This window comes from Parambassis ranga, chromosome 6 (genome assembly GCF_900634625.1).
Source record: "Parambassis ranga chromosome 6, fParRan2.1, whole genome shotgun sequence".
Taxonomy (NCBI): domain Eukaryota; kingdom Metazoa; phylum Chordata; class Actinopteri; family Ambassidae; genus Parambassis; species Parambassis ranga.
The window spans coordinates 9,269,237-9,287,246 of NC_041027.1; the positions used below are offsets into that span (position 1 = coordinate 9,269,237).

Genomic DNA, 18,010 nt, shown 5'->3' on the forward strand with positions numbered 1-18,010 from the left:
TGAAAACAGTGTTAATACATAGGCTTTTCACCACAATAAACATTTGAACCTGTCCTACTAACATTATTTCTGGTACACATTAATGCAGTTTTACCTGTAGGAGCTGTTTATGCAAATTTATTTTCCAGCAATTCCAGTGTCCAGTAGCTCAGAAAGAACACATAATGCCACAACTCACATAAAACAAAACAGTATATTCTAAACACAATAAATACAATATATACAGGGGAAAAACTCTTACATACATACACACACCTATAGCAGCAGACAAATTAACATAAATACACAGTTAATGTAACTGAAAAGCTTGAAGTGCACTTCAGATGATGCATTAGTTTAAGTATTAGAGTCTGATGGCAGACGGCAGGAGTGACTTCCTGTACCAATCCTTACAGCAGCTTGTTTGCATGAGTCTTGGCCATGATTGTCATCAGTTTACTATCAGCATTCTGTCCCTGGCCACCTCCTCCAGGTTGGCAGCTTAAAACCAACAACAGGCCCCACCTTTCTAATGAGTCTGTCCAGTCTTCCTTTGCTTTAATGCCAGCTCCCTAGCACACCACAGCAAAGAAGATGGTGCTCACCATAACAGACTGGTAGAACAGGTGGAGCATCCTGCTGCAAACATTGAAGGGCCTTAAAGCTTGTTTCCACCAAGCTGTTTGGTTCGGTTTGGAACTGAAGGTTTTGTACGGTTCGGTACGCTTATTTTGGTATGCTATAGAATTTCTTACCATGGAAACATAAAAATAATTGGTTAGAGTTAGGAAGGTCGCAGAGTTGTGGTTCAATGTCTCACTTGCCAACAGCTGAGATGCTAACCGTAGCTCAGGATTAGGGTTAGGGTCATAATATTAAAATTACTAGCATAAGAAACCAACCATTACCTACCACCAGATCTCCTAAAATTCAAATAGAGTACCCGTATAATATGCATTATTGTTTTGTGTATACAAAGTGCATGTTTTGTTAAGTATTATGTGTAATGTCTTTTATTAAACTACTAAACTGAACTAATAAAACAAAAATCAGATTAAAAAGGGGTGTTAATAGTTTTTAAACATTGTTTTATTGTTGAAATGGTCATACAGTACTTTTTTTTGCATCCAATAACCATATAGTTTGATACAATCCAAAGATTCCCCATTACATTTTTTGATGTCAGATAAAAAAAAATGTACTACTTAACAAAACAAAGCTGTGTTGTTGGGAAGTCATCAAAAAGTAGCCATGACACAATTAACATCATAAACAAAAAAATATTAAAAAATAAAGCTGCATAATTACAATTATTTTAATTTATTCCATTAAAAAAATATTCCAACAATTCATGCAAAAAGGTGTGTCTGAAGAAATGGTTTAAAAATTAAATACAGTGAGTGACAATGTATTAAAATGGTTTTCCTATGTTTGAAGCATCTTTCCTCTTTAAACTGTAGATTCAGTGAAATTATGCTTCTTTTTTAATTAAATCAAATTAAGCCAAACCATTATGAATATCAACATAAGGGCATGGCAGATATGGAAAGATACTGAGGCACTGTGGCTCTGAGGCTACAACGTGTGGTAAGGAAATAAGATAAGAGTTGCTCATTTACTGTGACAGCAGTAAGAAGCATACAGTTCAACTGTTGTACAAGACTCCATTTGTTGTGATTTTTTTTTATCCAACGTTATGGTCCAAGGGGTCGAAATGAAGGAAAAGCACTGTTTCTGTCTAATCACTGTCTTTTTGCCATCCCTTGGCTGATATGTTGCAGCCACTCCTTCAACATTTGAAAGCTTGGTCGTGCAGCAGGATCCAGGATCCAGCACTGTTTCATGATGTTATACACGACCTCAGGACAGCCATCAGGACAGTCCATTTTGTACCCATTCTCCACTCGAGGCACAACGTCTTTTAAAGGCTACAGAACAGAGGAAAGATAATGATTGTAAAACTTTGCTGTGCTGTCAAACTTACGAATATGTGTCTTGTGTGTTGTGTAAATAAAAAATAGCTTCAATTCATTAAAGAACAGTATATACATACAGGTTTGTTCATCTTAACTAATACATTGACCTAATACAATGTGAATTCACTGACATTTACACACATCCCTCATTCAAATCAGTTATGATTTCTCCACACATATAGTGATACTTACAATTCTTGGGTAAGGGACACGTCCAAAAGAGTAAATCTCCCATAGCAAAATACCATAGCTCCAAACATCTGATTTGGTGGAAAATTTCTATTTATCAAGAGAGAAAAAAATATGCATCTATTCAGTTGTATTTATATAGCACATTTTACAATCAAAATTGTTTTAGGTGCTTTACAGAAACCTGGAGCCTGAACCCCTGAGCAAGCAGAGAGTGGCAAAGGGAAACTCCCTTTTCAGGCCTGGTGTCTTGTGCTGTGTGATGGTACATGACAAAACACATCACTCAGCGGTGTACCTTTTCTCTCAGGGCTTCTGGTGACGTCCACTTCACAGGCAGCTTCGCCGTGTCCTGCGTGGAAGACGCTTCCTTGGTCAAACCAAAGTCACTGACTTTGGCGATGTTTTCATCTGACACCAGAACATTACGGGCTGCCAGGTCTCGGTGCACAAAATTATTGGCTTCTAGATACGCCATGGCCTCGCAGACGTCTCTGTAAAAGTAAAGGAATTACAGGCTGCACTGCAAACATGTTCAGTTTTAAAAAAAAATATGATCATCTCAAAACAGGCAGGAAGCCTTTCAACTTGTTTTTAACACTGTCGCCTTTTTAGGTTGCAAATCTGCAAGATCATACACCTCTTCTTGGCTGTGTGACAACATAATTAAAAACATTAATAAAAGTTTTCATCTAAAAGTCCTCCCTGCAAATAAGCACAACAAAAAAACATGACAGGCTCGCTCATCCAAACATGGCTCCAGTATAGATATTGTGACCACTACAGAGATACCCACAGTGCAAAATTTAGGAGAGCATCTCCCCCGAGTACTGTCCGACCTCTGGAGCGCAAGTAGTCGACCAAACAGCCCTGAAAACCCCAAAACAGACATGTTACATGTAAGAAAAAAGTATTCTAGATGTTGATACCTTATCAGACACCTACCTTGGCCATATACTCTGTAACTATAAACAGACTCCCGTTCTCCTCTACAATCACACCGAGCAGCTGCACCAGGTTATTGTGCCGTAGTTGCCTGAAATGCACGGAAACATGGACACGTTACGTGTGTTTATAACAAAGACAAATCTTTTTTTTTTTATATATTTCCTTACGTCATGACAGAAGCCTCTGCAATAAAGGCCTGGGCTGTAGCATCGTTTTTTATGCACTTCACAGCTACTTTAGTCCCTCTGTAGTCTCCCACCATGACATCTGTGCACATACAAGAAAATTAACACAATATAAAATCCTCACAGAAAAATACGTTAAATATTTGTGCTAAAAAAAGTAGGTAGTTAAAAACAGTAGGATAAAGCTGGTGGATGGAAGTACAGTGAGAATTACATTATTCTAACTGCCTTTTTAGATCGCAGACACTGAATGTTCCCCTCCTCTACAGTGGCTGAGGGTTATAAAACAATGTGACACCACTTGCCTCCAAATTCTCCTTTTCCAATAACCTGCTGTAACTTGAGGTCCTTTCTGTTCATCGACCAACCACCTGTTGGTCATTGAGAGAAGAAGCATTGTGCAACTGAGACATGATACTCAGGCTCACACATGATGGTGACACTAATAAACATGTTGCAGTTACATAAATGAGAGAACAAACTGAGTCTTACTTCTGGAAAACTCGTCCTGAGCGGCAACCGTCCCCTCCTCCAGCTTTGGCTTGATTAGTCTGGTGCACAGGCCATCAGCATCTTTGGTGTAGTGCTAAACACAGTAAAAAAAAGATACATGAAGATGAATTGTAAATTTTGTTTCACAAGTTGAAGCTTTAAGTGAACATTTCATTGATTTTCTCATGTCTTATTTTGTCTTTGAATTTTCTGCTTGCTCTTTCAAATATTGTGTGTTCATGTAGGTTCATTATCTTATTTCTTATTTGGTGTTATTTATTAGAAACTTGCAGTATGAACACTAAACAGTATGCAAAGTTTCACTCAACACTTTAAATGACCAATAGAGGGCTGTCTGGTCCAATTAGTAAAACATCAAGGATAATATAAAAGGAAGTACCTCAGCACAGTAAATCAAATGGAATTTATTTAGACTCTGCCTTCCTATAAACAGTGAGGTATGTAGAAAATAATTATGTTCAAAATGAGTTTTCACACAGGAAAGGGACTCATTTTGAGAGTAAAGGCCTAGTGTCTGTTTGAGGTTAGAACCTCAGCACACTGTTCACTTCCTCTTTGATACTTCCTGTTCATTATATGTTCCAGGAACTGCACAGAGTCTGTGAAGTAGCACGGCTCAGTATCTACAGTAGACCAAATGTTCAATGTGGCACCGGTGCAAACATAGGGATGGCCTCACTTCACGCCTCACCTCTACCAGCTGCATCAGGTTCTCAAAGTGACACTCCTCATCGATGGTGAGCTTGCCATTGAGGTAGATGATGCGGTAGTGCTCCACCTTACCGTCGCAGCTCACACACAGAGTGTAGTCACCAGGGAAGTTGGTGCTCTCTCGCACCAAGAAGAGGCCCGTCTCAGGGGGGTTGAGCAACCGCTCGGCCTGATCCCGAGTTATTTTCCCATGAAACCATCTGAAAAAAATAAGATCAGAAAAACTAATCATTTTACTGAGAATTAAAACACAGTATCAATGATGATTTAAATCTGCTTACACCCTTTCTGCTGCCAAACTGTTGCAAAGCACATTACCATGAATATTTTTTTCACTTCTTTCCTGTGGTCTCAATTTTGACAAGTGATTTTTTTTTCTGTCTGGCTTATTTTGTATTTCTTGTCATCTTATTCAAAATAGCGTGTCCTATTTAAAGCAAAAACAATCTTTCCATTAGATTTGCATAAAGCCCCATATATGAAAGCAGGGCCCTCTTGTAAAAAGTTATTAAGTTAAGCACTTATTTATCCTTGTAAGTTGTGCATGCTGAACTCATTTTATATTGATTTTGAAAATGAAGGGTTCTATAATATATAATATATAATATAAAATGTATAATATAGTTTTTGGTCATGTGGTGAGTGATGGTGTTTCTCCTGGTCTGGTTTTATGTTCATCCTTACACCATCTCCACAGAGGATGAAGAGGTAAAATTTGTTTCGTAAATACAAAAAAAAAAAAAAGTAAAGTAAGACGCAACACATTTTTTACACCACATTTTGCTTGAAAATAAGGTCTCACGGTGGTCTACTGGACTGCAGCAGGTGTCTATTATAAAAGCTTTGTATCAGATCAGTATTGCTGGGTTAATGCTGACATTTGAATATGAATAAACGGATCCTGTGTACTTCAGCCTGTGTGGCTATTTAGAGTCTATAAGACTTCCTCACATTATTTATTCCTCTGTCTGGTTATGTTCTTCACCTTAAACAGGCCTTGACTGCAAATGAAGCAAACACACTGTTTCCAGCATCCAGATGCAGATGTACCGGCCCGGACTGAGGCGGTCACTTATGTAAATGTAGCTTTCAGAATGTACAGTAAATGCATTTGCATCTGGCGCCATGACAAAGCTGTGTATTTAAATATCAGACAGTAAAGACAGTTAACCTCATTGGAAAGCTGAGACAAACAGAAACAGCAGCGGCTTCTCTGTATCAAGTGTTGCTGAAGCAGTTTTGTGTTACAGAATGTCACTTTATAGATATAATGCGGCCTTTATATGGGTTCCCTAAAGCATGTTGATCTCATATAATTACTGGTGGTATTTATTATAACAGGAAGTATGTGAGTTGGATTCAGTGAACTAGTAACCTGGAGTTATTCTAATCATTATATGATAAAGCATGCTATAAATAAACCACACACGGAAACCCGTCACATGGACAAAGGGTAGATTTTTCAAGATTGTTTCAGTCTGAAATAGAAAAGAAACAACAGGAAACCGTGCACAGTTCATGCAAAGCCGAAGTGAAAGCAGACGCAAATGCACTGCAATTACAACACAGCCCGACCAAACTCTGGTCTCCATTCACACAACGGCTGTGTCACCGCCATGACAAATAGGCCATCGGCCCTCTGTAACCACACAGCCATAGGAAAAGGGCGGAGTCGATCTATTTTAGCCATTTCTGCAAACAGAACATAGAGCTGGTTTGTTGTGGCAAAAGATGCAGACGGCAGATACATAAACGGACTCCCGTTTGCTCTGCAAGTAAAAGATTCAGAACTGAACCATCCGCGGTGATCGGAGTGTGTACTCACGGCATGAGGCTCAGCTTGCCTCCAGATTTCACACCTTCCCTTTTCTGAACATAGTTGGCTGGAATGGTTCCCTCCTGACCTGCGGCATTTTTTGCTTTGTACCAGTTTGGATCCTGAAAACATAATAATTGTATATTTACATGCATTTTCAGCATGAAACAAAAACATTGCTCATTAAGAAATGTAACATAATGAAACATTACCTTTGTGACTACAATAATGGTCAGCACATCTCCTTTGTTAAAGGACAGGTCCTGCTCTGATGTACCTTTAAAATTATACCTGGCCACGCACTCTGTGCCCTGTGGCCATGGAACCTGTGGGCACATCACATTACAATGAAACACCTTTATCTGTGTGCCTACCTGTGCTTCTGTTTGTACTTCTTACCTGGACCTCTGTCATGATGAGGTGGTTCAATCCTCTCACAGGTCAGGGTTTCCAGCTGCTATCATTAGAGCTGGTAAACACATACACACACACACACAGAGTACCTGTAAAGAGAGAACGGAGGAGTGAGTGGGACATCCCCACCTTTTGGACACTTTATCATTACCACAGACTAGTTCCCAGGAAGAGTGTTTGGTTTTTCTGTCTGCTTGTTAATTCAAGTAAGGCAAGTCAGCCTTTTTCAGAGTGCACAAGAGCCTCGTCACGCTGTGGCAGCAAAAATAACCCGCTTTTACAGAAAGCAGAAATAACAAGTGTTCTTTTTTTATTCACACTTTCACAACTGCCGCACAACGTTTCCATGACGCAGGACAACGCCACATTACATGAATAGTTTTCAGTCTGCTGATGGTAGAAGTTTATACATTCTAGAGTAATATGATGAAGAAAAAAAGACAAAAACTTGACCTAAAATAGACACACACTAGTTCTCCATCTGTGTGACTGGGCCGTAAAGGAATCAAGATAACTCCCCTCTTCCAACACTGGAATGCAAACTTGTGGTTAGATCTGAACAGGCCCCAGGGACTCATCCACCCCAGCTCTTTGTGTGTGTATGTGTCGCTGTATAGGCAACCTGAGGCCGGAGTCACCCCGGGGCCGGTGTTTCCATGACACACACACAACAGGTCAGAGTCGAAACGTCATAGTTAAATGATGCAGTGTGGATTAAGTCATGCTCAACATGCCTCCTCCTTTTTCCTCTATCAAAAGCCTACTTCCTCTATTCCTCTGTCAGTTCCCAGGGAGAATCCTGTCACTTTACATGAAGTCACATCCTTTGACATGTCCTCTACTTTACAGTCCCCTTCCTGTATGACAACCCATGTTTTAATGCTTCAATATTAGGGTTGGGTGCTTAGAAACCTGATGGTTACAGCACACGTCCTTTTATAATGTGAGACTAAAAAAAAATCGCACAAGGACAGAGATGACTGTCAACACTGGCTGTGATGGGATGTGGCGGATGTTGTCCCCCTATGGAATACTGCAGCTGTCTTCTGCTTCCAGGGACGATAACTAGCTGGATACAATATCCCACGCCCATCACATCAACCCCCACCTCTGCTCATCACCACACTGTTCTGGCTGTACTTATATAGCACTTTCTACCTATTTAAATGTACTCAAAGCACTTTACACTATGTCACATTTACCCTGTGGCACACACAAGCACACATATTCACACACCAATCGCGCAACCACTGAAAGCAATTTAGGATTAAGTGTCTTGCCCAAGGGCACATTGGGATTTAGCCAAGGCAGAGAACTGCCAACCACACAATTAGTGGACAACGGCTCCACAGCGGCCCCAAAAGAAGAAGAGAGGTGGCAGCTCTGTGAGGCTGTGCCAAACAAGGTGAAGTAATCTTTCCAAGGAAACCTTAGACAAAGTTATAATAAGATTACAATTGTACATCCATGTAACAACATGAGGATTATTTGAACAATTTTGGTGATCTCCTGACTTTCGCTCTAGGCCTTTAGTCCAATACCCATCCCATCAGCCCGAGCTCCAGACAGTCCATGGTCCATCACTCATCAATAAATGTTAGTAATAATAATGAGCAACATACTGACTGTAAGGGTAAACGTCAAACCTGGGCACTTGGATTAAAGTGTTTCATGAGAGAACAATATCTCTCCTTTGATATGGCTACAGTTAAGGTGTTTAAATCTTTGATGACTTCTCCTCTCCTCTTGGAATCAGAGGTGAAACATGCCGAGTTGGATGTTAATGATGGAGGAATGTCGTTCATTCGAGCAGTTTCACACTTCCTCAACTTCCTCAAACACTAGCAAAAGCTGAAAAACGACCGTCATCAGTAAGCATGTTTTCATGGTGATAATTATAATTAGCTTGGACACAGATTTAAATGTCAATGTGAAACCACTGTGCACCATTCAAAGTGTTCACTAAAGTTTACAAAGTATGTGAGAATCCAAACCTAGAAGCCTTGCAGGTGCTGCTAGGTTGATACAATGACCCTTTAAATCCAGTCCAGACCTGATCTGCATTTGGACAGCTACACTGTTGTTGTTTATGGGTGCTACACTACATTAAAGTGCTGTGTCTCAGTTTTAATGGGATTAGATTCACAGTGTAAAAGACGTGATTCCCTTTTAAACACACTGCGCATAAGAGGAAATCATAGAGGATGCATGACTCACACTAAACGCGTCACTACTCATTGGAGAGATTTCATCATTCAGCAAGACAATGACTGACACAAGCAAAGCTTCCCAAGATGGAATATACACTGCAAACATGGCTAAAACACACCTTTCTGCTACAGTCAACAAAGTCTGACCTTGTTGTTTGGTCACAGCTCTAAAGCCAAGAAAAGAAATAGACAGACGGGGCCAAGGTTTTTCATTCATCTCTTCCTGAACACTGAGTACGTCTCAGCAGCAGCAGGCCACCAGCAGCTGTGTGAATGGGACAGAACCCAGCCTGTCATTGAGTCACACTGCCATTTCCAGAATGCTCCACATGGAACCACAGCTTTCTATAGTAGCACACAAGGCTGTCATTGTGAGGCGGTCAAGTCTCTCCTGACCTCCATCTCATTCAGAAGTCCATCATCATCAATCTGACCAGTGAGCAGCAACAGTTTCAATTTAGGAAGTCAGTAAATATGAAATGTTCTTCTAAATATGTTCTGAGTGTACTGAACAATCTGCTCTGTTAGCATCATGTGAATTTTAATTAAAACAAAAATCACAAATAGTACAATGAAGTTGGAGCACAAGAAAGAAGTGTGAGTGCCTCTGACATTAACTAAGCAACAGGAAACCAACCAACTCAATGACAGAATGAACCAGGCTGGAGTCCAAAAACTCACAATCACAATAGAATTCTACATGTTCTTGTCATCCATCGCAATCCTATTGTTCAAACCAAACAAGCTGATCAACAGCTGACTCTTATCTTAAGCAAGCGAGTCACATTCTAAACTGTACAAATCAGCGGAGGTGTGACGGCACAGAGCAAGACAAGACAAGAATGTAGATATGTCTTCTTTGGCCTTGTTTAAATCTGCCACTCCCTCATCTACCTGCAGACAAAACCCGAGGTGAAAATGTTCATAGTAGAGTTCCTGTGTTGTTAACTGAGGGTCGGCGTCCCTGGCTGATGCCTTTTTCACTTAAAACCATCCTGCCCTTTATTCTAAGCAATATGCATGTTAATTTCTGCTGAAAATGAAATATAACAGAACAATAACATGTTAAAAATGTCTTGAATTGTAACCTTATGTCACCTCTAATACTTGAGTGTTTCTACTTATTTACAGTTTCTGCATGAAGTAAAGCATTTTGACTTAAATGCGGTGGTATTTTTACTCTGGTGAAGAACTTTAATACTTCTTATAGCACGCAATGCTTCACAATGAGCATCAGGAATGTATCATTAAAGCTCCTGTCCCCTCTCTGGGTGCAGCAGGGGTGCCGTGGTGAGCCGGCCTTTCATTCTGACCCTCTGGCCACAGGATGGTCTGCGGCTGCTTTGAAGCTGCTGCCCTGTTATCATCACTGTTAGAGCAGCAGGGTGGCGGTCAGGGAAATGATTTCTGTCAACTGAGCCTTCATCTGGTAGATGTACAGACAGACAACACTGAGGAGCAAGAAGGAGCGCATGCCAACAGAACACACAGCCGGCAGATGTTTTCCTTGGTGAAGGAAATCACCTCTGCCTCTGAGGGGGCAACAACTGGACTGTGGTGCAGCAGGGGATGGATCTTAGGCAGGAAGTATAGTAGTATAGTAGTCTAGCTGCTGACCCTAAACAAGCCAGTGTAACAGGAAGAGAAATAAAATAAGGCCCAGTCAGGGGCATTCCCCCCCTTTAATCTGGCATCCTGGCACCGAAGTGAATTTTTTACAGCTATCCAAAATTCAAACAACACACTGAGCATCTTTACACTCAGCACACGATCAGTTATGTTGATTTTTAGTAAAGCTATGAGCCAAACAAAGCTGTCAGTCATGCCTGAGCAGCAGACGGACACTTCCTTGCAGTGCAGCGCTGCAGCGATGCTTTGCTGTGGTTTCTGTTCATGTCGTTTTTTCAGCAGAATATTCTGCCTTTGTCACACTTTTAAATAAGAGTCCTACTCTGTGGAGGGACATGTTTAGATTCTCTCTCTCTCTCTTACACGACGGAAACTTTTGTTTTCTGCTTTTAATGCATTGGTTAGTTTTACATATTTAAAACTATATAAGGAAGTAATGTTAAATATTTAACAGCATTCTCCAGCAGCACAGCTCCAATAATAATACACGGCAGTAATCTCATTGTCTATGACAGCTGTGATGAAAACTCACCAAGCAGAGTATCATCATCATGATCAGCACCATTATCTAACATGTTGTGACACAGCAGTGAGGAGAGAGCAGCCTGATGCAGTTTCTTCATTTCAGGAAGTCAGTGGAGAAAAAGTCTAAGGGGCCACGTATGAAAACACCACCTCTAACCTTCTTTTAAACTCTACATAAACTAACCTGAACTTCACACTCTGCTGCAAGTCATCCATCCCTGTGCAAACAATGATAAGCGCTTGTATTTCACAAAGATGAACTTGCATGGTTGTGTCTTAGAATTGTACATCTTACCTACCCTTCACGTTAAAGAAACTCCGAGTGGTTTTGGGACGATGACAGGTGATTCAACTACTTCCTGACGTCCGTTTTCATCTGAGCGACGGCACGCAGATTCCCACGCAGTGAGGCGATGTGGACGCGCAAAAAACGCATCAAGTCCTGATGAGGAAGAAGTAAAAAAAATCTCTCTCTCAGATGGACACAAATGTTCAGCAGTCCAAAAGTAAGTCAACAAAAACAGCCGGGCGGTTTGCTGGTGCTTCTCCTGTCAACATTATTTACTCAAAAATGACAACAACAACAGCAACAAAAAGTAAGCTCATTGCAGTGTTGTCACAGCCGTCTCGGTCATAATGCGTTCTGAAAATAAAAATAAAAACAACAGCCTGGAAGCGATCAATGAAAACAGACTGCTGTGCCTCTGCTTCGGGCTGCTCTGCTGCTTTTCCCCGTCAGAAGTAGGCCTATTCAAGTTTTTGCCCCACCTTGATTCCTCACTGCACATGCGCATTCAGTGATTCTCTGGCTAAAAATAGGTTATCAGAGGATCCATTTCAGTCATGTTTGTAACGGAATGTGATCATCAATGAGTCAATGTTTATCAAGAAAAATTAAAAAAAAAGGAAGTCCACAAAAATTCAGTGATTGTTTTATTGTTGCGTCTGCAGACATGACACATGATGAATGCACAGTGTTATTTCAGCATATGAACCTTTGACAGTGAACTTAGTCCCCAAAGTAAAAGTTTGTTTAGATCAACTTGTCACTCTGTTTAATGCGTTTTTAAAGATGCATGAACGTAACATTTTCTGTAGATCTGAACATTTTAATCCTGTAAAATTAATTAAATCAACAACAAAAAATAGCCTGCCTTTTTAAAAAGAATGCCATTTTCCTGACAACACACATGCTCTCCAACTGTTCACATTTTGCAGAGAAAACACAATTATTCAAGAAAAAAAAAAGCACAAAGCTGCCATTACAACTGAACAAGGAGCCACCTTACAGGAAAACGGTGGTGTCACTGCCTCCTGGTGGGCAAAGATGAACTCATTCCACATTCAGGAACAGGCTGATGATTCCAAGCCAGGCTTGCCTCAACAGATGTGACAGTGTGCACATCAGGCCAGAGGAATGTTGGAGAAAGGACAGAAGCATTGTGCGTGTGAACACATTTCACCGAGTCAGCAAATTAATTCTGTGCAGACAAATGTGCACAGAGAGAAAAACGCATGTTTAATTTCAGTCCTCATTAGATGTTAAAATGTGGATCACACCAAACTCCATCAACAGACTGCTTGAAATTAGTCTTCACCAGACTACACTGTGCTCAAATAAAAACACAATTCACTCCAAATAAATGTTGATGAGCACAAAGAACAGTGAGCTCAAAGTAACATTTCCACTTCTGCTCACATTTCACATCACTATGGTCTCAAAGAACCAGCACACAGGCTGTCATTGTCAAAAGGATCTGGCAAGAGATAAAACGCGAATCGAGCAGATCATTGTGTCGTATTTTCACAGTCTATATGCTGTTGTGTACTTTAAAACAACAACTTTACATCCTGAAAACACAGAGGATGTCTTGATGCATTTAAAGGCATACTTAGTAATTCCAGGATTCTTTAATCCAATCATGTTGGCTGTTCATACAATAAAATACCAACATAAGCTTTCACTACTTTTAAATGAACAACTTTCATTTAAAAAAAAAAAAACGTTCTAACCTGCACAGTTAAATTCAACTTAGAGGTTCACTCCTGTGCACTTTAAACTACATTCTGCAGAATTGTTTCTACTGTTCCAGGGATCCACTGGCTTCTATTTATTTCTGTAAAACAGGAAATACACATACAGAAACATGGTCAATATGAGCAATCCGTTCAAGCCTGCACCATTTCTAGTTAGTCTGATGCAATGTGGGCAATTGAGCTCTTACACAACAAGAGTCTGCCAATTAATACTGTGCAATACAAAAATAAATGGAAACCAATTCGTCTACATGGAACTGTAGGAAAATGGAACTGTGGGAAAAACAATCCAAAGAATGTAGTTTTGAATGATCCTTACAAATATACACAATTTGTAGTTAAGGAACAGGAACCTTAAAGCCCTTTAGCCAACACAACTGTACCGAAATGAAGTATTATGCCACAATTGTACACAAAGAAAAAAAGATAAGACTGGAATAAATGTGGCATGCTGTGCCATATTGCCAGAGCCTCATCACAGCGAAATGAATCACAAACAAAACATCTGGATTCTATCCAGTAGCTGCCCCATAAAAATAAAACACTGGTTTAAGTCTGAATATTAATATTCTACTTCTAAAACAGCAGACTACAGTAACTGAGAAAACCAGTGTAACTAGGATTTCTGTTGTCAGGTCCCAGTGTAGGAGGGTTGATTTATAAGCATGTGGCCTAGAGTAGAAAGAGATGACTTATGCAGCTATTATTACATGTATGGGCAGTTCAACTCATTGGATGATTATGCAAAAAGCTTGAAGTGAGTAAGTTTTTTTTTATTCATTTCCATCAGGTGTTTGAGAAACATCATCCAGGAACTTGACAGAACTCGACACTAGCTTTCTAAATTTTGCACCTTCCAACTGCTGGTGACAACTCTTCCTCATTATGAAGGAGCTTAGTGGTCGACACCACTGCTGTCATGGATCCCTTTCATTTCAATTAAGTCATTCTATTCTGGGCCACAAACTTATCAATCACATCTCATCTGTAATAACATTGTATGTGAATCTCTGTTTATTCAGTAAATGGCTTTGGATGAGGTTAAACTACAATGACATTCACGTTTTTGTATTTTTCTATCAAAGATTGTCCCAATTCCAATTGCACACTGAACATCATTACTATAATTATTAATGCATTATCTTTGACACTTGTACTTTTGAATCTTAATTTATATTGGGCATCTTTTTTAATAAAGATTTGTAAGTGTCTTCTCTCCTCTGTCCATATAAACTTGTAGAGCTAATATATGCGCGGTCTGTCCACAGGAGAGAGAAGTCCCGCTTGCATTAAACTTCTTGGATGAACATAAACAGCTGAAGTTCGGAAATATAAGGCGCCAAAACCCAAATGGTCAAGGAGGTGAAAGAGTTTATCTACGTTGTTGACCATTAGCACATATTACGCAGAGTGCAGCGGGATGACAAATTTGCAGCCAAATGGAGAGTGGTATTTGATTCCCACTTCCTGAAAGACCTGGCGAGGAACACCGATGTCACACAGGTAAACCCGGCCGGCACCCTCAGCCAGGGGAAGCGGGAGGCAAAGGGAGAGGGACCATTTGGCCTCAACTGCCTGACCCTGTCCACTAACAGGGGGGTCTAAGCTGAGCACCGGCGCTCTGTTCTGGTTAGCCCAGTCGGCAGCGGCCCGATACCAAGGCTGATCCATCAGGAATGTGTTCTCGTGGCAGTCCAGGCAGTTAATGATTAGATCCACAGGGGTGTCTGGAAGATCTGTGGAGTCAAACATTGAGAGAAAAACACATTATGGAATTGTGCTACCAACTTAACTAAAAAAACAAAAAAAAAAGTCACAGAAGAATCCCACCTTTGATATTGGACATTTGTTTGCCACCAGTCTTGCTGAAGAGTGTAAGCTCACTTGTCACAGCATCAAGCATCTTGACAAAATTTGGCAAAAATAAGATGACCTCCACTTCATGATTGGCCAGGTGACGACCACAGCTGATGCCCTGAGCTCCCTGAACATGAGGGCCACACAGTAGTGCCACTGTTGGACGCTGGTGTAAATTTTTTGGAGTGAATCTGAGTAGAAAGGACAAAAATCATATTTTTTTTCTGCTCTCTTTTTTTCTAACATGATTGCACATTATTACAGCATGCTTACCTGTTAGGCCCTCCAAGCAAAGTAAGTGCCATCTGACTCGCACATACTCCAGTCATCTCAAGTCTCCGCTCCAGTGAGAGACCATGGCGCTCAGCCACAGACAACAGACGTTTGTGCAGTTCATAGGATATACTGGGTACAACGAGTCCAGAGTCTGTTTAAAATAAAGAAAACATTAAGAAACCACTATTTCAAATCATGTGTCCACTGTTATTATCTATATTTGGTGCTTCTTTGTCAAGACTGGTTGAAGAGAGAAAAAAAAACTATGAAAATTATGAACCCTACAGTAGCATAACTGTGACTGTGATAATGAATGATGTAGAGCTGTTTTATTTTTTAGTACGTTGCTGTACTGTCCCGTATGAACATGTGCACTCCATTTTGTCTGTATAATGTATTGTTTTATGTTATAAGAATACTTTTTTTGAAGTCTATAGACCCCAGGAAGAATAGCTACTGCTTATGCAGCAGCTAAAGGGGGATCTTAATAAACTAAACTAAACCCATTAATACCATTCATGCCATGAAACACTCACCAGTGCAATATTCTTTGGGCCCAGGCTGTGGGACAGTAATCTGTCTGTACACAATAGGTTTAGCCTCCAGGATATTCTCATCATGGCGATACCGGGAAGGGGTCTGCTCTTGAGGCGTCCCACGTGACCTGGCACCGTTACGACGTTCCGATATGTCAATCTCTGAGAAAACTGCTGCTTTGTCAAAAAGAGCCAGGTTTCCCTCAAAATCAAAGTCTGTATCTAGGCCATCATCAACACCATCTCCGAAACACTCGTCGTCTCTGTGCTTTTGACCGTTCTTCACACCGTTCTTTTTCGGTGTCACTTGGTTTGCCCCTCGACTACTAGATGACCCTGATGAGACAGTAAACACACAGTTAATCAAAATGTCACAAACAGTAGGTAGTAATATTTTGTTTTATTCTAACTCAATTCAGCAGTTGTACACTTACAGGAATTATGTCTTCGGCGGAATCCTTTAGGCTGACCAGGAATGTCCAGATGACGATCTCCGTAACTTTTTGAGCAGTGTTGTGGAGAGCTGACTTTCTCCACAGACCTGGGGTCACCCTTTGGAACTGCAACTGGCATACTGCTTACTTTTGTAGATTCAGTGGAGCTAATCCTAACGTTGCCGTTACTGATATCTAAAATCTTTAGATCCTTTATGTCAATGGCACTGGAGGAAAAAAAATCAAAATCAGCATAGGTAACAAAAAGAAACGAATGGGTCATTAGACAGATGGACGGAGACCTTTACCTGAATGTGACCTCTGGAACGGGACACTTCACTCCATTATGGAACGGTTGTCTTAAGGAGATGGTTTGGCTGGACTGGTCCACAGATGATACTTCTCCTTGATAAACTCCCAGCGTTGGCCCACAGTTAATTGACACCAAACTACCCAACCAATCCGCGGCCATATCTGCAGAAAAGTTATATTTATACATTAACGAACAAAGAAGTCTTGTAATATCTAAAAGGCTTTTTTTTAAAAAAAAAAAAAAACAACAAGATAGAGAGCATCCACAGACATAACTTTCTGACAGTAAGAAATCAAAAATACTAACCGATCGATGCTAATGTTAGCGAACTAACTAGCGTTAGCTTGGCCTGTTACAAAGCTAAGTTCATGTGTAGCGTTACGTTCATGTCGCAAGGACTCGGAAGTGATATACCTTTTCAGAAGTAAGGTGATGCAGACCCCTTAGAAGAACACAAGTGAAGAAATAGCAATATCAAGTGCTGGTAAAGAACAGATCGCGTCCTCGGTAGTTAGCGTCTTAGCGTTTTGAATGGCCCCAAAACCTTTCGCTACTTGCTTCTGGATGACTACTTCCTGTTTCCGGGAGCCGCGACGTTTCAAAATAAGACTGCATAATTTTTCAAAATAAAAAATAGAATAGAATAGAATAGAATAGAATAGAATAGAATAGAATAGAATAGAATAGAATAGAATAGCATAGAATAGAATAGAATAGAATATACTTTATTAATCCCTTCGTGAAGGTCCCTTAGGGAAATTTGGGTACCAGCTGCAATACACACTGACAGTCAGAGCAAGAAGAAGTAGAATAAACTAGAATACAGTATAATAAAAATAAGAGATGAGAAGAATTATATACAAACATTGCACACCAGCATTGTTATTGATATACAGATGGGATATTGTACATATAAGTTATTGCACATGTATAAATTATTGTACGTGTTGTATCAGGCGGGCTGTACTCCAACAAAATGTTGTTGATTTTGACTGTTGGTGCTCAGTCAGTTAAAACTTTCCTATCTATTTCATTATTTATATCTATGTGCAATATTTCTGAAAGATTAAGCAGGGCTTAATAATGGTTAATGGGATAATGGTCAAACTCTGTCATGCTAAGAACAACTTAGTCAGTAGCATGCAGTATTTCACACCACTGTGTAGAATAGTAGCATGCTTCAACACAGTTCATCTTCATGTTTACCCCTCTGCCTAAATTAATTTTTTTTACAGTATCTAAGAACATGCTCACATTCTTCTTATCTCATATCTGTGCTCCAGAGCAGTCAAAATCAATTATGGCAAAGATTTACTTAATGAATCAAAGGAAAAGTATGTGTGTTGGGATCACTGTTCTGAACAACACATGTCAACAAACAGGCCAGTCAGCAGCCTGAGTGAATCATGTGGAGACTATCCCTGGAGTGTTATGACACACTCACCCAACTGTGTCTTGTGTA

At 40.2% G+C, this 18,010-nt stretch overlaps 2 protein-coding genes across 3 annotated transcripts; both read right to left on the reverse strand.

Annotated features, from left to right (window-relative positions):
* Window positions 1-1,050: 1,050 nt before the first annotated feature.
* On the reverse strand, window positions 1,051-11,846 carry LOC114437592 (tyrosine-protein kinase CSK-like). The gene is made up of 13 exons (XM_028408386.1): window positions 11,395-11,846; window positions 6,717-6,820; window positions 6,530-6,643; window positions 6,327-6,439; window positions 4,482-4,701; window positions 3,770-3,863; window positions 3,583-3,648; window positions 3,260-3,359; window positions 3,090-3,180; window positions 2,941-3,014; window positions 2,443-2,638; window positions 2,148-2,234; window positions 1,051-1,907 (listed from the first exon to the last, which is right to left on the reverse strand). Exons 2-13 carry the CDS (start codon window positions 6,729-6,731, stop codon window positions 1,722-1,724), a joined length of 1,356 nt encoding a protein of 451 aa, XP_028264187.1. The 5' UTR covers window positions 6,732-6,820; window positions 11,395-11,846; the 3' UTR covers window positions 1,051-1,721.
* A 179-nt stretch (window positions 11,847-12,025) lies between these two features.
* On the reverse strand, window positions 12,026-17,104 carry LOC114437789 (enhancer of mRNA-decapping protein 3-like). Of its 2 annotated transcripts, XR_003670938.1 has the most exons (8): window positions 16,963-17,104; window positions 16,544-16,709; window positions 16,236-16,462; window positions 15,802-16,137; window positions 15,263-15,416; window positions 14,963-15,180; window positions 12,183-14,868; window positions 12,026-12,146 (listed from the first exon to the last, which is right to left on the reverse strand). XR_003670938.1 is itself a non-coding variant. In XM_028408708.1 (7 exons), exons 2-7 carry the CDS (start codon window positions 16,705-16,707, stop codon window positions 14,534-14,536), a joined length of 1,434 nt encoding a protein of 477 aa, XP_028264509.1. In that variant the 5' UTR covers window positions 16,708-16,709; window positions 16,963-17,104; the 3' UTR covers window positions 12,026-14,533. The 2 variants fall into 2 exon arrangements, 1 of the variants encoding a protein (XP_028264509.1); XM_028408708.1 differs by having other exon boundaries at window positions 12,026-14,868.
* Between the last annotated feature and the right edge of the window lie 906 nt (window positions 17,105-18,010).